The following is a 26,505-nucleotide window of genomic DNA, read 5'->3' as shown; positions in this document are numbered from 1 at the left end:
GAGGACATGCCCGCTGTAAGCGTGCCCACAAGTGCAGTGTAAACGATGCTCACTGTCTCTGATTGGTTGTTTTTCCTTGGGCGCAGTGGTTGCTTGCAAATCAAATTAGGCTGGCTGATTTTTTTTTGGATGATTTTCCTCATGTACTACTGTCAGGTCACGGTAGTAGTCGTTAGCGCGTCTGTTTCAAAGTTCTCTGCTCAAAGGTCAACCAATATCCCAAAATGGTTTGTGTTAAACCTCCACTCTACTGTATATGCAACATGTGTAGATGGGCTCTCACATAATCACATTTAATCTGAAGCTATAATGAATTCCATAGCTATTACAGGCAACTAATGTGTGTTAATAACAGGGCCATATGGAGGGAGGCACTTTAGGTAATTCCTCTTTTTGGACAAGCTGCCAATAAAAAGGCCACATTAGGGAGAGAGTAGGTTTAATCCACCAGACACTAATAATGTGACCATATTACGCTTTTATAGTTTTAGCTTCCATTCAAGGCTTAAATAATGTGTACATATTAAAACACAATTGAGCATTTCTGCATATGTTTTGCGCTTCAATGTCCTTTTCTGCATGGTGTACTCGAAGTGTGCTTGGAGAGTAGACTTTATGACGTGCCTGATTACACTCCCCTCATCCCCGCCGCTCCCAAATTCCTCCCCACATCCCTCTGCCAGCCAGCACTGCAGCCCAGCGGATAACCACGCATGGATTAGCTGTGACATCACACTGAAGAGATGGCTGAGTGCGAGGAAGGCCGAGCACTCGGGTGTGTGTCAGATGTGTGTGTATGTTGGAGGCTGATTAGACGGTGAGGGTGGCAGCGAGCGGGAAGCGAGGATTAGGCAGCCATTGGAGAGTTGGCTATAGGTGCTGACACCACTCCCCCTCACCAAGGGCTCAATTTACTGACGGATCAGACTCATTTATGGTGGGCGGGGATTATTATCAGTTCAATGGGGCCATATCTTTACTACAGTAACCCTTCAACCTGTGAAATACGGTCATAATATAGAGACGTTTCAGGATGCCTAGCACATACTAGTGGAAGGCCTCGCATTTGGAACCTGATCCTTGAATGGGGGCTTACTACACCTTTTAATACAACCACCAACTCATCGCAATTAATGAAACCATCAATACTTTACAAGAACACACTATAACAGCACACAATTATGTCATTTACATCACCTAGAACAGTTCAGAATTAATATTTATCAAATAACATCTCCAACACAAATGTTTATATTGAAGGGGAAATTTTCCCTCCACCCAAAAATGTTTGCTATAATATGTTCAATGTGCATTCACTAGTCTAAACATGGCAGTCTGATTAATATCACATTTGTTGGCATATGAGTTAAGCATATGATTATTAAACATGTTAAAGGGGAAGTCAACCCCAACATTTCCTTTACAAGAAAATGTTCTGAGCAGGCCCGCGCAACATGGGATTCTGATTAATATAGCGTTTGTAGAAAATAAGTAGAGCAGTAAAATCCACCCATTTTAGCCATCTCAGGTAACGACCAATCATGTGTCAGCTTCTGTAAACAGGTGAGCCGTGATTGGTCGTTACCTGAGCCCTGAGATTTAATTTTCAGTCAACAGTGGGTAAGTGGCAAAATGGCCGCCCCCTCAAATGGCTACAAATATTTGGATTTTTATCAGAATTTTAATCAGAATGCCATGTTTAGACTAATGAAGACACAAAGTAAATTTTATTCCAAATACCTTTTTGGGGTTGACTTCCCCTTTAATATATGCAACTCAATACAGACATGTTATGCTCACAGCACTTGGGTTGTTCTGACCAACAAATCAGTCGATGGAAAAATGCTGACTTTATTGGTTTAAGAAAAGGTTTCATTGCATTGTACATCGGCTGGCACTTCAGATTGATTGACACTATTAAGGGCCCGACTGGACATTAGATGTACATGATATGAGATCGAGGATGAACTCTGATTGGAAAGACAAAAATCGTCCAGCATTAATTAGTATTGCAAATAGGTGCTGCCGACTGGCATTCAACATGACACAGACAAATGATGACATCTGTGCACCAGTTTAACCTCCTTGTGTCACTATATTTAATACTGCATATGTATTCAACCAATTCACAAATCTTTTAAAACTATTGTTAAAAAGTTTAAATATATGGCTCAATTTAACCTACACCCTGTCAGTAGTTAAAACGTTTACAATTACAAATCCGAACGTGATTTTTAAATTAAAATTTTTATCACAATATTATTTTAAATGTTTTGTATTATTATATATTTTGTACACTGTGGTCTGTGAGAAATAAAGATTTTAAAAAGAATGACGAAACAAACGATCGCGGTTGTCTCGCGAGATTTACTCACTGGCGCGGATACGTACCAGGAAAAGGAGAGATTCAATTTAGGTTCGCTTGAAGTCTTCAGTCCTTAATGTTGTGTCTGCATTTTGCATTGAACCCATTAAACTCATTAAGTTAAGGGATACCAATTTCGTGGTAAAACGAGTCGCACTGCTTTATTACTGCGTGCATGGGTCGCTAGTTGTCTCACGTTGTCCTCCGAGGGAAAAGCGTCAGCGAATTTACATGTCAACAATGGCTACGGAACAGAAAACGAGCTGGATATTGACTGGTGCAACCGTCGCCTGTGTGCTTGCACTCTATGTGCCGTGTGTGCAGAGGACAGTCCCCGGCGGAGATTCAGGTTAGTGCTCATGCTAGTCAGCAAGCTAACTATGCTTCCTCGTATCAAGTCACGTGGCTTTGTTGTGTTTTTGGGCTGCCACTCGCGAGGCACGTTTTTGAGCTGCATTAAGCTGATCTGCTACTGCAATCTGCCAGACTAACTCAATGTTAATGTCTTACATTCCTCCCCCCATTTTAAACCAGTATGCCATTGTCTTAGTCACTGTTTGCGGTATGCTTTCTACAACAATCAAAAGGAATTCAGATAGGCATATTTTGGGAATGTCTATAACGCATATGCTCTTTTTACTTAGACTCGTTCCTGCTTGAATATGAGTGTGATGGGCCTTGTTCTGGTTACTGAAATTATTAATTTTATGTCATGAAACTCATGACTGTGGATGGTATAATTAAAAAATTATGAAGTGCCACAGAATTTGTGAATTCTGAACCGTTGTATTTGTAATGGGTGGGTTTTGTTATTAGCTCAATGAAACAAGTTTATAATGCACATGTAAACATACCTGTTCTGTTCTGTGTGGACTATATTTCTCTCCCTACCTTTTACATGCTGTAGGCCAATGTGCCTTCCAACTTTCTCTGTAATGCAGTTTGTGAAAGAATACCTTGCACATTTGCAGAGAGTGTTTAGTTGAGATAGTTAAGTTACAGATGCTTAAATTGGCCAAATGAAGGCTCTGCTGCTTGTTAGCTTAGCAGCGGTCTGGCGTACAAGTTGTGGAAAGAAACGCACATTTGCACATTGCAAGCATATGAAAAGCTGAGCCAGATATGAATGCGGAACGATGAGGAGAGAGCACTGAGTAGCCTGCCTGCTCTCATGAATGAGGCTGGAGAAACGGGGGTGTGGGTAGGGGGATGCTTTGAAAAAATGGCCAGCCCCTTCTCCACAGTGTTTAGGGACGGTGCAGGATGCCCGCTCTGATAGTGCCAGCTGAATTCCCCAGGTCTCCGTCTCCGTGTCCTAATCTCTTTAGGTGTGATGTGCCCTGGAGAAGTTTGAGCACAGCCCCACGGGCACACTGTTGTCTAGGAATGTGGAGTGTGGAAATGATGGGGATTACGGGAAGACCGGTGTGGGTGCCCATGCTCCACTATCACAAAGACTCTTGGCAACCTCGCTGCTCCCCCGTTGAGTCAATATCTTCCATTTTTTTGGAGACGGGCTGCAGAACTGCCTCACTGTGAGATGCTTTTGCTCACTCAGTTTGATTTATGTTGAATGGGGGGAAAAGTGTGCCACCGCTCAGGGAAAATGAGAAGCTGACGAAGGACTAGAAAATGTGGAAGCGGTGGCAAGTAGCTGGCTGCTCGTGCCAGGTGAAATGGAGCTGGAAAGTGTTTAAGCTGTGCAGGTGGAGGAGTTCTGACTTCATGCTCCATTAGACTGATAAGAGTTAGGGATTCTCGCGTGGCACCAAATGTAGGCATTAAATCACTGGAACAGTAAGGTTGGAAAATATCAGTGCCATTCAATGTGCCGTGGGCCTTTTTTCTGTTTGTAAGTTAATATGTTCATTTTTAGTTAAAGCACTCAATTAGTAAATATATATTTTTAAATGCAACACAGTGTCCCTACACTTTCACAATTGGGATCAACAAATCTTGTGAGTTTTTCTTTGGCGACTTTGTGTTTTATTCTGTGAGGCCTCCACACAATGAAACCAGTTAAATCATAGTGGACCTGTGATGATAACTATCTAACCAGAAATTACTCTGACATACTTAATGTCACGTATTGCTAAAAACAACCAAAACTATATAATTAATTCAGTTGCATACACAAATTCAGCAAGCATCTTCCTGTTATGGATTTGTCAAGTGTGGCGAACGTCTGCCACCTTGAACGAACCCTGCAGAGAATACAACATTCACTATTTTCGCCCCTCAGTGGGATAGAGGTGCTTAAAGGGTAAGTAGTTTTACTTTTGTTAGGGTTTTTTATTCATTTATTTTTAGTGGTTAACCTTTTTTTCATACCAACTTATGGCAGTAAAAACATTACATATACAATTAATCAAGGGTGCTCCAATTGATCGCCACTGATCGTGATCGGACAATCCGTGGAAAAGCATGTGATCGTCTTAGACCGGTAATTGAATCAGTGTATGTTTGGAATAATGACCTGTTTTTGTATGATAATGGGATGGATATTTTGAAATGTTTTTTTTTTGTAAATCTGATTCATAAGTTTATCAAAAAATAAATGCAATAGATTATTACAGTAATTGTTCGTGAGCAATGGAAAAACATGCATCCAGTGCATGTGATCGGAATTGGTATTGATAAAGCTCACGCATGGACGGTTGTTTTTGGAATCGGCAGCACAAAACCCTGATTGGAAACCCCTCCAATTAATAAAGACTATATGAGGGCGACAGTTTGACCCTCAAACTAATGAATTGATTTTGCCTTTGTTTCCATTATTCATGTTAAAAATGTTTTGAAATCAAAACGACTTAGAAGTCAAGCATAATGGAATGAATTGTGTTCAACTCTTTTACATTTTACTGCTTGTGAAGGAATGGTTTAATGCTCTTTTCATGAGGACATTGTTGAATTTGATGGGCTTTCTCTCTGGCGCCAGTAGAGGGTGCTGTCTTGAACCCAAACCTTTATCAGTGTCAGTTAATCTGAACCAAATTTCAATTTTCATGAGTGGGAGATGTAAACATTGGGTGAGAAATCAGCATAATTTGAAACGCTCTGGGTGTATTCTGGCACAAATGGGTTTGTGCCCAGCTACATTAAAGCTTGCTCAAATAGCTTTTAGGAGTGGGGAGGGGGCATCTTTTCATTCTGTGTTGTGCCTCACACAGAGCTTGTCATGAAATTGTGCAGCCGCCTCTTATTTTTGCAGCTTACCTCATTCTGTGACTGTCACCAGCGTCGCCTTTTTTCTGTTTGTGCCCAACGGACTGAAGGCGACACTGAGACACTGGCAGAGACGCATGGAGAGTGGCAGAAGAAAGACCTTGACGCACGGGGAGGATGGGACTGGAAGCATTCTTCTCAGATCAGCATATGTGTGTCTTAGTGTGACAGTGCATTGGAGAGGGTGTCTAATGACTTGTGTGTACGTGTGCCGGGGAAGGGAGGGGAGGCGTCAGGGGAGAGGCGAGGCGAGCGCTGAAGAGAATGAGCGTGCCGCTTAGGAAATGTCACACTGGGAAGATTTGCAGGTTTTGATCCTAGCAAATTAATGCAAAACCCCAGTGCAAGTATTTGATTTGGGAAAACTTTGGGAGCAGACTTGTCTCTTAATAATAATTATTGGGTTTACATTAATTTCCTCCCCCATTCTCTTCCACAGGAGAGCTGATCACCACTGCCTGTGAGCTGGGGGTAAGTATTAGCCCTATTGTTTAATCAATTCACTCATTAACTCTTAGAAGCATTAAGCAAGTTTAATTAAGCATGGGCAGAAAGCAGATTAATTTAGTTTCAGTCCACAGGTTTCCCCCTTCTTTTCTTTACACTTATTTTACTAAGTTGCAAGTAGAGAATGCTATAATTTGCAACCCGTTTTTCAAATCCAATTAAAGTCAATAGTAAGGCGATGGCTTTTGTAGGCTTTGCCTTATGTACGGTATAAGGCTTATTATATCCACCCCTCTTTTTTGTGTGTGTGTAAGCCGCAAAGAATGAACTAAATCGGGTTAACAGTTATAATAAGTTTTATTATTTAATAAAGTTTATTACGCCGCTGTGATCCTTTTAGGGAGGCTGTGTCGGTGTCACTATGCCAGTAATCCTGCCGTCAGGGCTGCAGTCCGTGTGGCCTGCCCGGCTGCCTCGCAGGCCTCCCAAAGGCCTCGCGGGCCACCCCCGTGTCCCATGCTGCCCGTTTTGATCCCAAGAGTTCTTCTGCTCATTCGTCTCCCTGACTTTTTGTCTCTCAGCTATCCTGAACTTGAATCTGTCCTCTCTTGTCATTCCTCCATACTCAAGTTCACTTCTTGAACCGTCACTTTTTTCCTCTCGCGATATCTCCTGACCTTCACATTTCATTCCAAAGGCATGTGGTGTAGTTTTATCGTGCGGTGTGTTCTACTCACATTGACCGGCAAAGTAGTCAAACTCACCTTTCCGCACTGTCTTCAGTTGAAGCGCTGGCCTTTCCAGCTGCCAGTGTGACTCATGTTATCAGTGCCAGGAAATGAATCTGTCTTTAATGACTGAGCCCTTATCTGGGCGAAGGAGACTTAGCGGCTAATTGCTGTGATTGCTGAGATTCCCCCAGACGAGAACGACTGCGGCTCGGCGGTGGTTTGAGGGGGGCTGGGGCGGGCGAAGATCACGTGTTGTGCTGCGTGCTCTCGGGAGCTGCACTGTCCTTGGGAAGAGGCCAAAGAAAGACAAGTGAAGAGTGCGAAGAGGAGATGTCTTTGGTGTCTTTTAATTTTCTGTTTTGCTTCACCTGTTCAGGGTTGTTGTTTATCACACACTAACTAAATGAAATTCACCTGCGTGAAGTTGAACCAATACGCCGCGAATGACTTGTCTTTTAGTATCATGTCAGTTATTTTATGAAAGGAGACGCGGCTTTTATTTGTTGATCCAATTTTAGTATCTCATCCGACTAAATCAACAGCGCCTCAGGTGGTTACATCTAATATTGCGCACCCCGTTTTGTTTAACTTTCTTCAAGTAAAGGTAAATTCACAGCACAGCAATCAGTCACATTTATTAATGACTACCTAATCAATGAAATAGATTGTTATGCCCATCCCTCCTCTTACCTGGCTTGTGCTTCCATTGGGGAGTGGGATAGAAATAGCTGGATCAACTCTGTAACAATAAAAAGGATGCACATGATGTGTCTTCCTGTATTTTGTGTATTTTCCACTGGGTGAATAAAAAGAGAATTTCTTGTTGCAATGTTACTGCACCAAAGTCAGCGTGTTTTAGCTATCAATGCACCGCAAATGATTGCGTAAACCAAACTTACTTTTTCTCCCGACATCACTCACTGTGATTTCCAACGCTTCTGTCTGTCTGTCTAGGTGGCCCACCCTCCCGGATACCCGCTCTTCACGCTACTATCTCGCCTGACTATGTGTCTTCTGCCCACACTTTCACCAGCTCACAGTGTCAATCTCATGAGCAGCCTGCTGGGGGCAGTGGCATGTGGCACCCTCTGCTTGACCGTATGCAGGTAGGCCTTTGTAGATGGAGACAAAAACTGCCGATGCATATATGTGCATGAATATATGCACATTTGAAAAACTTTTAATTTATTATACAACAGTTCAGATTTTTTTGTACATTAAAAATCTTTCTCATTATTTCTCATGCAATTTTTTATTCTTTTCAAATTTTTTTTTGTCAAGTCCGATCTTTTCCTCAAAGCAAAACGTCGAGTTGCAACAACAACAAAAAACCAATGTCATCATGGCACAATCTTTATGGAATAAATATGGTCTTGCATGTAGGAGCTCATTATACCATCTCATATTGACAGAGTAGCGAGGTGGAAGGAGGCCTAAATAATTTGGGAATATGAGATGACGCTCCTCAATCTCCTCATTTCACGGAGAGGTTTTCTACAGATGATGTCACAACATCGCTACGCGTAACAAATGAACTGTCTGCATGGATGAACTACTGTCACCGCGAACGTCCACTTTATGCTTCATGTTCCAGGTGAGATTACATCAAAGTCAAATATTAAGTCAACGCAGTAACTCTAAAAAGCTTTGCGGATTCACATCATAGTCAGTATCCTCTGAGCACTCTTCCCCCATTTGCGCGGAGGGCATATTGGCATTTTGATGACATATAGGTCGAATGTGTTTAGGAGCATACGATAGCGGCCAAGGTTGGATTTGAGAAAAAAAAAAAAAAAGAATTGTACTGTTCATAAACTGTACTGTACACATCGCATTAAAAAAAATCCAATAGATGTCTCATTTTGCCCTAAAAAAAAAAAAAATCTGAATTGCGCGGCAGTTTGAATGTAGCCTGTGTTTGACACGTTTTGAATTGCACTACTCACACATTTTACTCACACTTTTATGTGGATAGAAAGCCAAAATATAACATCATCATAAGACAAATATCCAAACAGGAAATTAGAGAATAACATATTTGGAGAAACAGCAACTGACATTCTTCCACTAGTTTTTCTTGCATCTGGATGCTGTATGAGGCACAGAGTGGCATTTTGGGGTCCTGACAGTCTGGTGCTGGTGTCCCTAATCCACTGTTCAGCATTCAGAAGCATAGCTCATGCTGCCCTCCCCCTGCCACAACCCTGCCCAGCCTGTTTACCCATCAGCCACCCGTTGTGAGTTAGCGCTCGCGTGTGTCTATGTATATCACAATTATCATGCCCTCCACATCTCTGTATTCCTGCGCCCCCCTGCGTTGCCCAGCATGCGCCCAATCCTGACATGGCACGATTTCTAATCTGCCGCTTCTTGCCTCCTGGCTCTAAAAAGGAACAGGATCACAAACGATGTCCTCCTCTCTCTCCCAACTTGCCTCTCTCCTGCGCATGACAACAGTTTTCGGTCCCGTGTGTTGGCTTTGGGCAGAATCCTTGCGTGCGTCTCCAAACCATTATTTACTTTTCAGGAACTAAACAAAATAGCATGTATGGTGAGTCATTAACATTGAATGAAATAAAGCAGACCATTTTCAAGACCTTTGATTGGTCGATAATATGTAACAATAACAGCAATAGAAAAAAGGTGGTTTCCGCCTGGCTGTGACAATCATTTTGTTTTCATGTATAGTGTGCAAAAATGAGTGTTGGTCAATGCAACCCCAGTCACGTTGTGGACAGTTGTTTTTATGTGGGGTTTTGTGACTATTTTTTTTTTTTTAAACAAGGCAGCTGTTTTTCCACAGCAGGTCACACTTTAGGGTCGGCTGTGGCTGTATGTGTATTTTAGTAGTCAATTCATCTGTCATTTATTCAATTAGAAAGCAACACCATGTGTTGGCAACAATTTCTTCAACAAAACTCAGTTTAAAATAAATAGTAAATGTCTTGTCAATTTATCTTTCTATCTATCTATCCATGTCTTATTAGGTTTGCGAATGTATATTAGAATGACATGTTGATTAAATGCATGTTTGAATCTCAACTTAGTTGCATCTATGGATAGACAGAAGACCTCATAGTCATTTGATGACGTGCAATGTACATTATTTAGTTCTCCTTTGAGGGTAGATATTATGCAATTAATTTCTTTTGTTGTTACTCTGTATTTGTGGGTTGGGCTGAAAGAACGGGTTCGTTCATGCTTTCCTTTTTTTAAATTTTATTTGTTTTCTTTTCCCTTATTGCTAGTAGCACAGCAATGTAATTGATATCATTTTGTACATCTGAATTTTTGCAGTGGGGACATGATCGCTTTTTTGATTGCGTTACTTGGGTTACTCAATTAAAGAGTTAACGTCAAAGTTGAGAGTCAAGGCCTCTGTAGTTGACTAGGATAATGTTCCATAGGATCCAGCAGGATTTTAGAGCAGACTGCGTTTTCCAGATGAGCTGCTTTGGCCTTTAGTTTGTCCATGACCCCCGCAGCCTTAATGCCATTGATGAGTTACTATTCAGTTGGAGGAAAGTAGCTCTTGGCCAGACGTTGAGAAGCGGTTACTTCCAGGCCAGAAATACCCGTGCTGTCTGGGAGCATTTTGGCTCACAGTGTGCATGTTAACTATAGCCCTATTTGTAATCTCTGGGGATTTAGATTCAATTTTGGATTATGGCAAAGTGAAAAGTCATTTATGAAAACAGCCCACGCCGCTCTTCCTCTACTAGAGCTTGATGGGTAGCAAGGACCTCAGCCAAAGCAAACAGTCACATAACATAAGCTGTTAAGTGTGAACGTAATGTACGTAATCTATGGGCTCAATTTAGGGGGGAAAAAAACTAAAAGGTTTTTGTTATCTGTTCAGGGCCTAGTTTGAGTTTTTAGATCAGCAAGCGTCATAGAGTAGGGATGGTCCTCCGATCTTGTTTGTCCAATAGAATTCCAAAATTTGCCAGTTGATACCTGCTCCATCTTCAGTGATTTTTTTTTTTTTTCCCATTTGTTGATTATTTACATTCGAGGCTATAATTATCTGAGTTGCTCAATTTATTCCCACACAAACAAATAATTTTATCCCTTGGCATGAAAATTGTGTTGAAGTTTATATGAAGGCATTTTGTCTCATAGAGTAAATTGTTAGACTGGCACATTTATCTGAAATATATCCAAACCTTTGAAGTATCAATTTAAATTAGTCGGCTGGATTGCGCCGTTTAATGTGGGGGAATGTGCATTCATAGGTTTGGAAGGCACTTTGCTTGGGCAAATGTAGAATTGTAACACTTCCCTTTGATTTGTCAATTCCACTTCCCTCCCTTGCCTTGATCATGTGGCGTGATGGTCAAATTGCACGTCTTGGTATGTTTTCGCACCGTGGCTTGACAAGCCTTTGAGGATGGCGCACATAATGTTAATTACTATCGATTGCACTCCGAGGTTCACGGAGCGAAAAAAACCCCCAAAAAAACTCTTGGCCCGCGGAATCCTACGGGCCTTAGCCTTGAGACTCCAGAGGAATGCACCCTTCATAACGGATAATCCAGGCAGCTCTGTATTCTGCGTGCGCTCTCGTTTCACACTTTATCTGCTAAAGCTGCTCTGTATCTCCACTACCTTAGAGGGATCTCTTCCCATTCCCGAGCTTATCCCGAGAAACCAGGAGCAGCCACGTTAGCATGCTGACAGCCTTCCGAGTAGAAAAACAACCCTGCAACACTCAAACATCAGCATTTTTATTTTGATCGCGATTACATCATAAGCGCACCAAACATGTCTGTCATCCCCCTGGATGAGAGGCTCCATTGCTACAAAATGGCCCAGCTGATACCTCAGGTGACAGGAGGGCGAGTGTTTGTCACCTCTTACGACATCACCGCTATGGTTGAGATGGTCCCCTGGCCTTGTTTGACTCTGCTCTCTCAGAATTTTTTTCAGAGGCATTTCAGCGGCTGAAGTTGTACATCAAGCGACAATGGGAATAAATTACACCTTCAAGAATTAGTGTCCTTTGTTCCCAAATACTGTTTTTAAAAGCAAAGGTAATGTAACGCAGTGGTAAACCTGTTCTAGCTTTTTTTTGGAATGTGTTGCAAGCATCAAATTCATAATGAGTGGATATTATTTATTTTTTTTACAAATCTTGATAGTGTGTTCAATTGAAAATGTTGTAGGTTAAAAGCTTTGCAAATCATTGTGTTTTTTTTAAATTTAGGTTTGACATGGTCATGGTCATTGTCTTGAAATTCTGGACTTGCTACCCTGCTTTGTATCCTGAAGCTACTTTCTCCAAAGTTTCTTCCTCAAATTCTGTCATGTTCTCATTCTGTGATTGTTTTAAAAGACGTTTGCTGATTCAGCTTTTTTGACCATGGTGTGGATTATCTAAATGTACACGTTTTAAGGCTTTGTGACATGGCTTGAGTACACCCAAATTGTGGATGTTTTGTTTTGTTTCCACTGTCAGAATTTATATTGTGGTCCAATATCCCTGCATTCCCCCACCATCAGCATGACCAATAGTTCCCCCAGGACTCATTCTCTAATATAGTTAAACAGATGCCTAATGAAGATGTTATTTCCTCATTACTGGTTATGGGATGGGGATAGAGAGAAAAAGGGCCGGATAGACAGCAAAATACAGTCGCCGTTTAATAGTCCTTTTCGCCCTCAGGCCCGAGATTGTGTCTGTCTCGGACGTCAATATTACATTCCTCAACCACCACAGGCAGTCTTAACAAGGCACCCGGCATGGAGATGGATCAGACTCGGCAATTACAGTTCAGCCGGAATTAGTTAATGGAGTCTATATAGCAACGTTTATGTATCGCTGCTGTGCGCTTAATGACTTTGGTGGAAAAGCAGCAAGGAAAATGGCTGTCAGTGAATTGCATAAACATGATTTTGTGTGTGTGTGTGTAAATTGCTTCTCCCTTTCCTCCTGTAATTTTTGTGTGTTGGGCTGAGATTATGATGGCATTGCGGGAGAAATTGTCATGTCAGTGGCTGCATTGTTTTAGCAGAATTGTGTTGATTAATTTTATACGCACTAGGAGCACTGGAGCGCTTCCTGGAGGAGAGGTGTTTGAGTGGCAGAGACGAGGTCCCTCATTTATCCTCCTCGCTTGTGGAGCAGACTGCATCCTTGTTGAACACTAAGGATGAGGGAGGGGAGTATGTTTCGGTAATTGCTCTAAAATTGGGATGTGGCATTCCGCATTCAACTCGGCTTGACTGTATTTTGAAATTATCAATTGAAAAGATTATACTGAGGGAGTAATGAAAAGACACTAGTGGTTTTTTCACCCGATTGTTTAATTGTTATTAGCGATGAGTTGGTTCTTTCGATGTTCGATTTTTAAAAAAGGTTCCCATTTTCTGTCAAAAGGTCATTTGGATTCATGTTTGTTCTTATCAATTCATGTCTGGTGTGCTTTTTTTCATCACAAGTTAAATAAGCAGTGCTTGACAAATTTATTAAACCATAATCCATGTGTAATATTTATATCCCAGCTGCCTTAAATTCATTCCATTGTATTGTGTTTAGGGCTGGGCATTCTCAGAAGAACCAATGCTGCAGTTAGTGAAAATAATTTATGGGGAAAAAGACGGTATTAAAAGTATCGATGTATGATTTTTGATATCAGGATATGAAAAGGAAAATTTATTACAATTTTTGTATCAATTTTGTTTATTTTATTAAATCATGCCCTGATTGTGATTTATACGCCAGTATGAAAAGCTTTTCTATTTTTTACCACAATCTTAAATTTAAAAATGTTGTTAGCCTTTCATTTTCAAATGCATTATGTGTTGGTGCTTCCTTGAGTGGAGTGGTTTGCATGTCACCTGCGGTGGTGAGTGTTTGTGTGTCAATGTATACCTCAAACTACCAAAATTCACTGTGCATTACTAAAACTGTTAGGGAAGCGGGAATGGTGTGATGTTCTGTTTGTGGATTCAACTGGGGTGGAAATGAAGGAATGACTGGATAGTGTAAAGTAATGTGTGTGCTAATGTGTGCCAGCGTCATGGTGTGCGCTGAAAGAGTAAGAGAAGTGCGCAGTTGTTCACGGAGCTTAGAGGTAACGGGCAAATTTGCTTATTTGCTGACTTTTTTATTTATTTTTTTCCCTGGATTTGTTTTGAAATATTTAAAAAAATTAACACGCGCACGTTATCAGTGTTTTTGAAGAATATTTTGGGTTTAAAAAATGTCCCCCTCTCCAATTCATTTTAATGGCCCTCAGTTATGCGCAAATCTTCGCTCTTCGCAAACTGTCCCGCAAATAGTGGGGGTCCTCTGTATTTGTAATGTTCCAAATCTGTGTAACGCAGTGCATCTCTGCTTGGATTTTGAATACCATCACGCTGCATGTCTTTCAAAGGTCTTGAGTAACAGATTTACAAATACTATACCGTACCAGATAAATGTATAAATGAAAGTAGTATATCAATTGCGGTTTGGCTTTAAAGTTCAAAGCAATGAAATGTTCTGTATTATACTAGCTACTAAGTACCCAGCCTTGTGTGCCGGCCAGAGGAGAGCCCGAGGGTGTCATCCAGGGCCAGCTGGAAGCGTCCTTCGCATCCCGAGCAGGCCCCTTCTCTATGGTTTCTCTCCCCTCTTTAGGAATGTGTGATTCCTTTCCAGCAGTCCCCCAAAACCACTTGGTGGAGAACAGTGCAGCGCTGATCTGCGGTGGCACCGTTGTGGTATTTATTGTCTGGTCCCTGAGGTGCTGTGTATTGCTGGCTGCCCCGACCAGCTCCTTTGTGAAGTGCCATTCAGTGCACAGGGCTGGCGTACGCTTTTGTGTGCAGTTATTTAGCACAGGCGACTGCTGCCGCCGCTGCTGGCACGTCTCGAGCACACGCTGCGTCGCGAGAGCTCAAGTGGTAAATGAGGCAGGTCCCATTTTGACACTTCAAAGTGGTTTTACTGCGCTTTTGTGGAGTCCTTGAAGGGGGACACTGCTTAACGGCGCCTGTTGTACAATTGTCATTTCTTATTTGTGTATTTACCTTTCATCTTCCTCTTTGATTCAGCTCAGAGTATTTGAGGGCAGACATTTTTACTATCTTAGACTATTGGTAATTGACAAATTTGTGGTTGATGTCTCATTGTACTCTTCATGTCTTGTCAAAGAGGTTAATTGCCCAGGTGAGGATGCAGACATTTTGACATTGAGTCTCCCCTTCGGGGTAGAAGTGTCTTAGCTGGATGTTCTTCTGCCACATTCCAACCAGTCCTTTGTTGCTGAAGCTGAGCCACAGCATTTCTACACAGCAGCATGCTGCACTAGAGAGAAAGGCGATAACAGCGAATGCGGCCACTCTGGTGTCAGTGTGTCCTGTTTTATCTGCATGCCCTGGGAGCAGCCGGGCTGGAGAATAAGCTTTAGAGAGGCTGAGAGGCAGACGTGGACCCAGGTGGTCCCACGTAGACAGACGGGCCATTTACAGCTGTACTGTACACACATCACTGGGCTCCAACGGACTGTCAAGTTCTAACAGAGAGATTTGTCAGCCACCCAGTGAGAATGAAGTAGTAGAAGATGAAAAAAGATGTGTGTCTGAATATGTGACAAGTGCTGCATATCTATCGGGTGGGGCTTAAGGAGCCAGAACCGACTTGTTGTAATAACTGTGTCCGTGGACCCCCTTGACTGTTCTGCACCCACCAAAAAAAAAAAAAAAAACGCCCTCCTGCTAGAAGTTTAAGCTTAGGGTTAATTGTCAAGCGGGGAGGTAAACTTGTGTGCGCAGGGGTCCCCGTTTGCCCCCACCACCTTCATCCCTGCTTCACGTTACAACTAATTCCTGGAGCGGGGCGGCGAGCGCAGACGCTGCTATCTCTTATTAAGACTCGCGCCGAGACGCCCCATCAACACGCTCTGCCCCCCGCACCCGCCCTTTTGCACACACATTCACGAGCTCGCCTTACAGTGAACACAGAGAGGAAAAATAGTGAAGGAGAAGAAAGCCCAAGAAAAAAGGGGAAGTAGTCAGCAAGCAAGAGTTTTTTTTTTCTCCTCTACCCTCTTCTCCTTCTCTTTTTTTTTTCCCCCTGATTTAGCGCGCTTTCCTCAGAAAGCTCCATTGTTCCCCTCGCCTAAGTCTCATCAGGCCTTTTGTGGCTGACTATCACAGCGGCAGGCAGAGAGCTGGAAATGTATAAATGGTATCATGCCTTCTGATTAATGGCGGTGCTTATGAGTCAGGTCTGATAACGGGCCTGCTCTCTACTCAATTTCAGATACCGTTAATGGAATCTGTCTTCTGCGATTGTAATGTGAGAGCGCCTAATTTGCTATGGAGCTTGAAGCTGTCACCGGCAAGGGATTGTGGGGTCATAAGGGACCTGGCAGCCGTTTGGCCTGCAGCTTGTATCTGCCGCGCTGAATAGAGCAGCTCTCTGCCTGTCAGTTAGCTGATAGGCTGATGAGGACTCTAAGCCACTCCACACAATGGTGGAAAGGGCCATACTGCCTGACTTCCCTAATTGTCGAGCCTGCTCATATTTCCGAGCCAGCGTGCAAGGGACCGGGCTGCTCCTTTTTCTCCCCCCTATTTCTCTTTTGCCCCCTTTCTCTCTCTCTCTGTTTGAACTTTTTTTCTGCTTTAGTTCCTCCTTCATCCGGCACACTGTCTCAACCCTTTAACACACATTTGACTGCACTATTTCGCACCCCCACATCCCATCCTTCCTCCTCCCATCATTTGTCACCTCTCTCTCTCTTCCCTCTGTCTCTCATTTTAGTAAGTGGTGGGTCTTAGCGTATGACAGATTAGGCCAAGTTTGCTTCAATTACAGCAAAGGGGATGGAGACATTACAGGAGAGGAGGAAGGGGAAAACTTTTGTGCACACATTATATTTAAGAAGCTGAGGATAAAGTGCTATCACGACCACTGCGTTTTTTTTCCATTTTTTTATATGCCATTCTGTTTGAGATCCACTCGCTTCTCTTAAAAGGGGGTGATGCTGGGTTATATTTCTCATTTGGGCCAATTCACAAAATGATTTTCTAGGTCTTGTCTGTGATGAAGAAATTGGAATGCAAAGAGTCTGGGTAAGTTGTGCGGTTTTTGACTGCATAACTTAAATGCAAAACTGCTGAATTAGTTTTTTTTTCTTTTTATGCCATTGCCAGGGAAAAAGGGGCAAAAACTTGGGCCATTTATGAAACAATTCTGGTAAACACTGAGTCTAATGTATAAAGTATGTGTGTGTCCACAAAAATGCTGACACTCTGTAGTTTCTTGTGGCCTGTGTGGCACTGTAATGCTGCCACAGAAAGTCACCAAAGAAGAATAAGAAACTCCGCCATGTAAACAAACTCACAACAATGGCGGTAAATGCGACGTGAGGAAGAAAGGAGACATTAGTGTGGAGATTTTGCTGGAAATGACCTATCATGAGCATGTTTTGTGCAGCAAGAAGGTCACACATTATTCCACCGTTGTTGTTATTGTTACTGTCGGCTGATATTGTGCACGGTCACGTGAGAACTTGGACAATGATGTCATCTTTTCTGGTAGAGTTGCACAATATTGGAAAAACATAATATGCAATATTGGTGTTGAATATTGCGAGATCAATATTATCACGCATACTTAACATGTACCTTGTGTAATTTAAGTTATAATAAAGAAATATTTAAAAAAATGCATGCACCAAGCAGGCTCAATGTATTCGTAGCCAATTAATTACAATAACTTTATTTTTTTTCAAGTTGTTTAGTGTTTGCAGTGCCCGTAGATGCTCTTATCCTAGTGGATCGTGATGTGCATTTAAGTTTGCATCGAATTGGTCAAAATCAGATAAAAGCATTCAATTCCATATGAAATGTATCTCATGTCACACCGGTCATTTCCTGATGCTGATATTTTTGGACGCATTGTGCTGCCCTAGTTTCAGGAAGGATCCATTTGTGTTGCAAACTCGAAAACGCGAGAGCAGCGTTTTGCAATATCTGAGACGCAGTTTAAAAAAAATGACCGCTGCAGAGAGGTTCCGCAGCATCAGAGTAATCTCATTGTTCAAAGGTTTCAGTTAGGAAAATGGTACAAAAGAATTTCCCAATCATTACCTATACCAGGGAACACAGTGAAGAGTTGTCGTTGTCATCAAGTGGAAAAAAATAGGGAGCAACGGTGGCATTATCAAGAACTGGACGTCCCACCAAAATTAGCTGAGAAAAAAACTGGTCATTGAGGTCGCCATGAGGCAGGAAATTTTGGTAAATACTGTAACTGACTGTTGCGTACATATGACAACAATCTCATGTCTGCTTTTTATGTCCAGGCTCTGGAGTTAGGTGACAAGACAGAAGGAAGCTTTATCTTACAAAGAAAAAAAATAACACACTTGGAATCTCCCAAACATCCATCCATTATCTGATCCACTTACTGTGGTTTGTATTTGATTTTGCTGAGCAGCCCCCCTTTGTCCTTTCCTGTCAGGTTGGTCGGTCCTGGTCCCGGAGCAGCACTGGCTGGAGGAATCTTTGCCGTTTCCAGGCTGAGTTGGCAGTGGTCAATGGTTGCGGAGGTTTTCACGCTCAACAATCTTTTCACAGGGCTGCTCTTCTTCTCTGCTGCCAACTTTCACTCGGCTAAGACTGCATCAGAGAGGCGAAAGGTAATTACACTCTCAGTTCTGTCATTTTCCAATTTGTTTTGTTAAAATGTCTTTACAATGCCGCACTTGACTCCTTGCGTGCTGTTAGCATTCGCAGTGGGGGGCGCTTTGCTGCGGGCTGGGGCTGTGCAACCAGCATACCCTGGTGCTGTATGTGCTTGCAGTCATCCCGTGGGTCTTCCATCGACTCCACTCACACAGGGTAGGGTTCTTGCCTGTTTAATGTTTTGCGATACCACTCTTGATTGCAAATTTGTTTGCCGTCTTGACAGGAGCTGTCTTTATGTAGCCTCATGTGGATGGGAATGTGCTTCCTGATGGGTTTTCTGCCCTACATCTTTTTGCCTTTCTCTTCCTACGTGAACATAGCCCGTTGGAGTTGGGGGGACCAGACCACCATATCAGGCCTGCTAACCCACCTTCTCCGGGCTGAATATGGTACCTTCAGTCTGGTGAGAGTTGCTTTTTCTATTTGACTTTTTTTGTTCTCTGGCATACAAATTTGTATTTGGTTCTCTTTCTGTGTTTACAGGCAAAGACGGAGAGCTCTGTGAACCTGACCTCATTGCTTAAGTGAGTGTATCTAATAAAACTAAGTTTTGTTGCGTTTCAGTGTAGGAAAGTGTGATCAGAGGTAAAGTCAGGGAGCTGGACAACCTTGCTACCCTTTGAACTGGTCTGGTGATGCACAAAGGTTTAAGCACGCCGACTTGTTCACGCAGCTCCATCATTCCCACATCCCGCGCCTCTGTCTTTCATGAGCTTTTTGTTTGTCTACTCTCGCCCATCAAAGCGCAAGTGAACCTTCTTAGAGGGCCAAATCGCTGTTTTGTTTCACCAGCAGTTTGAAATGATCAGTCAGCGCTGGTGTTTAAAGCGTGACGAGCTGTGATGACAGACACTGCAACAGCCCTGGAAAAAATTGTATTTTCTCCCCTTCACCCCCCTCCAACACAGACACACACATACACACTCACTCGCGTCTCCACCCGATTCCATTCCACTCCTCGTATCTTTCTCCAGCTGATGGAATGGGGGTGCCTATGCATCTTAAGGCTCCCCCACTGCCCCCCCCCCCCCCCCCACCCCATGCATCCCTCTGCCAGGCACCCACCACTGCTCATCACCCCCGCCGCTTGATGGACATGCGCACCTTCAAAATGGGGAAGAGAGGCGAACATGACAAGCATGTCGCACTGGAGACGTAAACCCACTGGAGAAGCTGACACAACCACTCGCAAGCACACACTCACACATAGTGTACATTGGGAGATATAGCGACTCAATAAGCTGTCAAATAGAGATGGGTATTAAGCAAGAGGCAGGAAACTATCTGTGCTCTGAGAAAGCGCTCAGTGACTGACAAGCACTGAGAAGAGAGGACGGGGCAGCGGGGGGGTGCGTGACACTGTCATTCGAATCTGTCAGTCCGTTTGAAAGGAGGAGCGCACAGTCCAAGGAGTTTGTTTTGATCGGGGACGGCGAGGATTTCATAATTGGTGTCCTTGAGTTCTGTCACAGGACGAACATCTTGAGTTTGTCTTTCGTGTCTGTCAGTCTGCGTACTCATCGTGTTTGTTTATTTGTAGGGCCCAGTTGGACCACTGCTTGGCAGACCTTTCGCTTCCTGTTGTTGCTCTGGCGGGATTCGGCCTCCTCCTCTCCTCAATGGATAGGTAGGATGAAGGAGCAACTCATAAACAAAACGAAAAATTGAACTGCCCTCAGTGTAAGAAACAAAACCAAAAGAGCCCGCTGCACACGAAGTGATGCAGCTGTATACGACTGAAAAAAATAAATAAATCTACAACTCGCAACCATACATCAGACGATTGAACCCTACTCATATAACGGACAGTGGAATCTCGCGTCACAACTGGAGTTGTAATTATTGCTGTGAAAGCGTAAGTGATACGACAGCACTTTTGATGCCATTTAAATCCGCAATGTTGTGACACTACTCACCTGCTATTTGAAATTTGGAATCACAGCAAGACTCATGGCCGATGACTTGCCACTGATGAAAAATGGTTGCGTACTTGGAAGACGTTTAAGATTGTTCGGCTGCATTTGCGGCAGACCTAACTCAACACTGTTTTTAAATTTGCGTCCACAAGCAGATGATTTTATGCTTTGGAGCCGATCTTATAGGAGTCCAAGAGTCCTAATGTATATGATTAGATGGAATTATATAAAAGGATCAAAGGGGGAAAAAAACACAGTACATAGATTTTTTTTTCTTCTTTTTTTTTTTCTTTTTTTTTTTAAATTTTTTTTTTTATTGTTCAAGGCTGGAAAATATTTTCTTTTGAAAAGTGACCGGCTTCTCTCTGTTACATCATCTATGATGGACTCTTGACTCATGTCAAGATGATAATTGTCCTGGTTGATTTATGCTAGTATTAAACTCACAAGCTAGCAAAATGAGTAAAAAAAAAACAGACAATGTACAAAGCCCAGTCTTTACATTATGTGGTGAGTGGCTCTTGATGACGGATATGGCAACGGATGTGGCTTCATATTTATTACATTATCTACAAAATACTCCAGTTTGATTTGCGTTTGTTGTGTCGCATTTTTTTTGTTAGCTAACACAACCCAAATTTATGGACTTGTATGCGTGGAAAAACAGCTTGAGATTATCCATTATGTGTGACTGGGTTGTTTAAGTACCCCAAATCTGTTTTATAGTTTTCCTCTCTAGTTGTTTTTTTTTTTTGCAGTTTAAAGCTAAGCTGTAATGAGTAAATGATTCAGAGCTTGGCGCCAGATCCTAATGACTCAGGTTACTTTAAGAAAAATACCCCTCTAGCAAACAAGTGTGGACTCACTCATGCTTCAATGGAAAATCAGGTTTTCTCCTGCATTGTTTCTTTTTCTTGTTCCAGAACATTTCGCTCCATGTCCTGGTTGCTGATTTCCATGCTGCTCATATATTCATTGTTTTTTGCTTGGAGAGCAAACTTGGACATCAGTCGACCATTGCTGCTCGGGGTGGTAATAAAGATCATTTTATGATATGAATTGATCATTTCAACAGTTTTGTAGGAGTTCAACTGAAGGAATGACTCTTTCTGCTGCAGGTTGAGCGTTTTTGGATCCAGGGCGATGCTGTAGTGTGTATGCTGGCTGGCCTCGGCTCCAGCCTGACCCTCACTCGGCTGGAGCGGAGGCTTGGCCATGGGGGGCTTTGGAAGACCACAGCCTGGGTCCTCACCACGGCTCTACTGGCACACATGATGCACACTAATCACAGGTGAGCAATGCATTTAAGCAGCATACTTGCAAAGTGGAAACGTTATGAAAAGAAGTTGGCTTGATTTCTCATCATTTTTCTTGTTTGGTCTTGATTGTGCAATTCTATAGCCATGGTCCATCAGAGAACGCCCCTAAACTCCTCTTTTGTCAAAGTTTTGCTGTTACTTTTAATTGGCATGAAAAAAGGCATCACTCAGTTACAGAGGGTCTGAATGCTCTCAAGGGATTGAGTAACTTTGAATTGTCTGAACTCCCACTTTTCCAGTGTCCCAAGTTACTTCAGCAGAGAAAAGTTAAAGGGAAAATCAAAAGTCCTCTCTCATACCTTTTCAAATCCCTGTGCATAAGTTTTCCCTGAGTCAACCCAATTTGTTTCTACTCTGTGCTTCAGACCCGCGGTATGAACATGTCAGGTTTCTCTCCGCTCACCCCGTGGTAAGGGCTAAAGAGAGCCACGGTTAGCACATAGATTCCCCTCGCTGAGCTCAGCCTGAGATGTTAGCTGTCCGAGGAGGCAGATTACACCAGCGAGGTGCAGAGGAGTGCCAGACAGCCATCACTGAGCGGCTTTGATCAAGAGGAGAGCATGGCCTGCGCTGTCATTCCCATCACACCTGTCTGCTCACGATTAGATAGGCAGCTGGAGCGCTGTACACAGGCGAAGGGGCGGGGGCACTGACAACTTACCCTCACAGCACCTTGTAAGCGCACTCACAAGCAAACATGCTGACTTTCTTTTATACAGTATAGCACTTAGAACGGAGGTGAACAAACGTGCACCCTTAGTCCTTTTTTAATGCAAGTAAACAAGCTCTTTTGTTTCCACATGGGGCGGTGATCTCAGGGAATGTGATCAGAGCAGCAACAGCGTGGTGGAACGCTTCGGCAGGGAGCTTTTAGCTTCCTTCCCAATAAACTCCATCATCCTGACCAGAGGCGATCTGCCGGGGAACTCGCTCCGCTACCTGCACTACTGTCTTGATGTACGGCCTGATTTGCGCCTGGTCGACCAGGAGGTCAGAGCCTCACTTTGTTCTCACTCCCTCTGATCAAGTTTTGGGTTTCTATGTACGCAATAGTAAAAACACCTTGTTTCTTTTAAAATCATGTCAATAAGTTGACCGCCTTTATTGTCAACTACTTTAGTTATAAAACTCATGGGTAGTTTTATTTTATTAAGTACCTTGATAAATTGTTTACTCAGACTTAGCTTCCATTTTCAAATCATGTTTGACAAACTAAATTCTTGTTAGAGATTTAAATGTTTGTAAATGTGTCTATGTAACAGCACCATAAACGCCACTGACTGTTAAAGCATGCACTCTTCCTGTATTTCTCATTTGAAACAAGCAAACCTCTGAGTTCCCTCTAGTTGATGACATACAGTTGGTATGTGAAGAAGCTGCGGCCACACCTCCCTGGGGTGCACTTTCCCGGCCGCCAGTGGGACTCGATCCACTCCGAGGAGAAAGACACCTTCAATCTGGAGCATTTTCTGATCCACAACTCCCAGTGAGCCTCAAACCAATGTTAGAATTATCCACTGAAATGGTCCAACAGAGCAGTAGGCGATCTCATTCGGCAGTAGAATGGTTGACCCAATGCTAAATGCTGGGTGAAGATCAGAATATTCATATGTGGGGGCCTTAAAATGACTGATGAATCACTTGTCATTAATCTGCTTGATTTTGTTCGACTCTCTTGGCTCTGTTTTGAAACTGAGCTGAGACCTGTTAATACCAAGTCCACCAGGGGGCAGTATTTGCTAGGCAAAAAAATTCAGCCTCTCAGTGGGGCAACACTGAACAGGGGTTTTAACCCTCTGGGCTTGAGGCTTTGCTAAGTAGCACCTGGCATAAGACACTCAAGTGTACTGAGTATGACGAAATACATCGGAATTAATTAGCCTGCTTGTATTACCCAAGATGCGGGTTAAAGGGGTTCATTTTATATCTTTTTTTTTTCTGCAGGAGCGACGTGTTTGTCTGTATTGGGCTGCCTGAGGGAGACCCCAGCTGGGGTCGTAGCTTCTCGCGCTGGCCCTTTGGTGTGTGTGACTTCTTGGTGCCTGCTCGGAGGCGGTTTCACCCCAAAGAGTGGGCGAGTCTCACGCACAATCTATACAACTGGAGCGAGCCACACAACCGGTAAGCAACCGAAAGAGTGTGTCCCTTTGCATAGATGCGATGTACTTTTTAAACCATATACTCAGTGGCTACAATATTAGGTAAGATAAACAGTAAGTCGTAATAATATGCTATGTCAGCAATTCATCATTGTGGCAGGAAAGACTTCCTGATGAATTGTTATAAATATAAAGTGTAATTTACATTTATTGGGTTTTAGTTTTAATTTCACCATTCGATTTATCTTTCAGACAGACAAGTAAACATCGTGCATTTAATCAGAGGATGCAGCTCTGTTTGCTTCTTGTCTCACTTCTCCTCAGTCGTCCTCTTGGAGCTTGGCTGTGATCTGCTTTCTTTGTGAATTCAAGCAGAGCATAGACATTAGGCTCTCAGCCATTTGAAATGAAAGTGAAGATGGAAAATAATGAGTTTCATATTGCGTTTTGTCAATAACTGTGTCAAAAGTGGAATTAGTCAGAGCTCCATATTCTGTTGCGGTTGCCAGCAGCCCCTCATTCACTCAGATATCCACGGCTGAATACTGTGACATTATTTCCCGCACTCTCACGACAAGCGTGGCCGCTGATGCCCACCAGCTAAATATTAGCACCGGGACCCCGCTAAAATATTCTTTTGAAGAAGAGGTCAAGTGGTTACAATCTTCAAGTAAAAAAAAGGCAAATGTGGTTTTACTCCATGTCTAATTTGCAAGCTGGCATTGTTGCACAGTCATTTAAAGTTTATGCAGCAAACATTTGTTTAACGCTCCAGACCATGCACAAGTCTAGTGGAACAATATATTCAAATTTGTATTCATTTAGTGCGCCAGCCTAAAGCTTTTTAGATAAATGTTTTTTTTCTCACGTGTGAACAGTTTCCACTCTGCATCCTGGGAGCGTGTGGCTAACGAGGAGATGTGGCAAGCCAGGTACCGTCAGATTTCCAAACTTAAGATGCTGTTATACTTTGCATAGACGCACTGTACTTGCTCACACATCAAAATCAGTCTTGTGTGGTCGAGCGTCTTCAGTACATGTGCATTGTGTTCTGCCACTGCATCTCCATAAGTCGCTCTATTGAAGTGGTGCGTCATCCAGCCAGCACTTAGCTCTGATCCTGAGCGCTTTGTTTCAGGATGAAGACTGCTTTCTTTCTGTTTGACCTGGCTGAGAGGATGCAGGGAGAGGGCAAATCTGACCTCTTTGAGCTGTCTTACACTGTGAGTCTGACGTCAACAATGCTTCTGCATCAATAATTCTCTTTATTATTATTATTATTATTATAGTAGTGGTCAGATTTAAGTGCCACTTCCTGGAAATACGCCAAAATCAGTTGCATTGTGAAAACATCAGCTTTCATAATAGTCCCAGTGTGTCTGCCTGCAGCTGTATAAGGAGCTTGTGGAGTCCTATTCTGACTACCCTTCAAACTGGGACAAGAACCTGGCACTGGCCTGTGAGAGGCTGCTCCGCTCAGGCCGCCAAGGCCACAGTCCAGACGGCTTGCTGACCTGCAGCGTCCAGCACTTCAGCCTCTACTTGGACAAGGAACCCACAGACCCACAGGCGCCCGCCATCCGCTCGGCCATTGCCCACCTGCTGAAAGAAAGAGACCGGCACCGGCAGAGCCTCAAGCAAACCACCTGACAGGTTTTGCCTGACACCCAGCAGGTGTGAAGCTGACCTAAAAGCCGGCAAGCTTCTTGTTGCGCTGACTCTACAGAAGGAAGCGCAATAATGTAGTGGTGTTTTGTGAAGGTTTTGACGAAATTGCCACATTGGATTAACTAAATCGGAGTGATGTGGCGAGAGAGCTGGACTACAGGAAGCCTCGAATGACCCCAATCAAGTGTGCCCCCTTAAACTCTCCCACGTGATTACTTTATCATTACATCTTCTGCTCCGTTTCCCCCTCCTCTCCTGCTCTTGCAGCTTTTAATGTACTGATTATTTTTGCCTTGGCCGACGCTCCACTTCTCTTTTTTCCCCTCTTACATTAGGATGACGAGATTGAGGGAAACCCAATTTGGGGGCAGAAATAGGGGATTAGAGCAGCTGTTTAATCTAGGACAGACTTGCACTGTGCCACCCAGTCCCGGCACTCGCCACCCATCCCCCTGTCCATCCATCAGTCTATCTTAGATGGTCTTTTAAATGTTTAAAACTAATGGATTCGATTAGGTTGCCCCCCAACTCCCCCCACCTCCTAACTCTTCCGTCCTAACGGGAGGCCTGTAATCCTTCATGGATTTAAATGAAATGTCACAATGCCAGAGACCCTTTTAAAGTGCGTGTGCGCACACGTGTCAGTTTGTTTTTAAATATTTCCGCGTGTGCGTGGACATGCGTGGATCTCAATCAAAGTCCTTGCCATGCTAGACGCATCCAGAAATACCCTTGGGATATGTCGCGCACCTCGATTATCTGATTTCTGACCATTCCAGACGCAAAATTTACATGCAAATTCCTGTAGAAACGGTCGTGTCTTTATGGCCACCTGAACATGCGAGTGAGACTTTAGACGAAGGACCCAGATGGACGTCCCACTGGAGAGGCTAATGCAGCTTTTTCTGAATAATCTTGACATTGTCAGAGGAGCGATGTCAGTCAGTTACTTTTCTACATTGAAAGTTGGGGTTGTTTGAACTAATTTGTCACTTTTGTGTGTCTTTTCTGCTGTTGTTGATTCAATAAAGAAATGGGGACTATAGATGA

At 43.1% G+C, this 26,505-nt stretch overlaps 1 protein-coding gene across 3 annotated transcripts; it reads left to right on the top strand.

Annotated features, from left to right (window-relative positions):
• Positions 1 to 2,366: 2,366 nt before the first annotated feature.
• tmem260 (transmembrane protein 260) lies at positions 2,367 to 26,505 on the top strand. 3 transcript variants are annotated; one of them, XM_088317276.1, is made up of 16 exons: positions 2,367 to 2,714; positions 6,030 to 6,061; positions 7,723 to 7,874; positions 18,227 to 18,404; positions 18,493 to 18,606; positions 18,677 to 18,856; positions 18,937 to 18,977; positions 19,994 to 20,080; positions 21,293 to 21,401; positions 21,488 to 21,660; positions 22,507 to 22,678; positions 23,035 to 23,174; positions 23,633 to 23,809; positions 24,666 to 24,719; positions 24,926 to 25,010; positions 25,177 to 26,505. In XM_088317276.1, exons 1-16 carry the CDS (start codon positions 2,597 to 2,599, stop codon positions 25,435 to 25,437), a joined length of 2,073 nt encoding a protein of 690 aa, XP_088173402.1. In that variant the 5' UTR covers positions 2,367 to 2,596; the 3' UTR covers positions 25,438 to 26,505. The 3 variants fall into 3 exon arrangements, with proteins under 3 accessions (XP_088173402.1, XP_088173408.1, XP_088173415.1); XM_088317282.1 differs by lacking the exon at positions 6,030 to 6,061; XM_088317289.1 differs by lacking the exons at positions 2,367 to 2,714; positions 6,030 to 6,061 and adding an exon at positions 8,181 to 8,362 and having other exon boundaries at positions 7,727 to 7,874.

This window comes from Idiotropiscis lumnitzeri, chromosome 1, assembly GCF_059441095.1.
Source record: "Idiotropiscis lumnitzeri isolate Australia: NSW breed Sydney's pygmy pipehorse chromosome 1, RoL_Ilum_1.0, whole genome shotgun sequence".
NCBI lineage: Eukaryota > Metazoa > Chordata > Actinopteri > Syngnathiformes > Syngnathidae > Idiotropiscis > Idiotropiscis lumnitzeri.
This window is presented reverse-complemented; position numbering and strand designations above follow the sequence as displayed.

What these genes read in the sequence shown, in the direction of transcription:
- tmem260 (XM_088317276.1), top strand. Translation starts at nt 2,597, where the DNA reads ATGTCAACAATGGCTACGGAACAGAAAACGAGCTGGATATTGACTGGT. An exon ending in CCACTGCCTGTGAGCTGGGG is followed by an intron (nt 6,062 to 7,722) that starts GTAAGTATTAGC and finishes CTGTCTGTCTAG; the next exon opens with GTGGCCCACCCTCCCGGATA. An exon ending in GACCATTGCTGCTCGGGGTG is followed by an intron (nt 21,402 to 21,487) that starts GTAATAAAGATC and finishes TTTCTGCTGCAG; the next exon opens with GTTGAGCGTTTTTGGATCCA.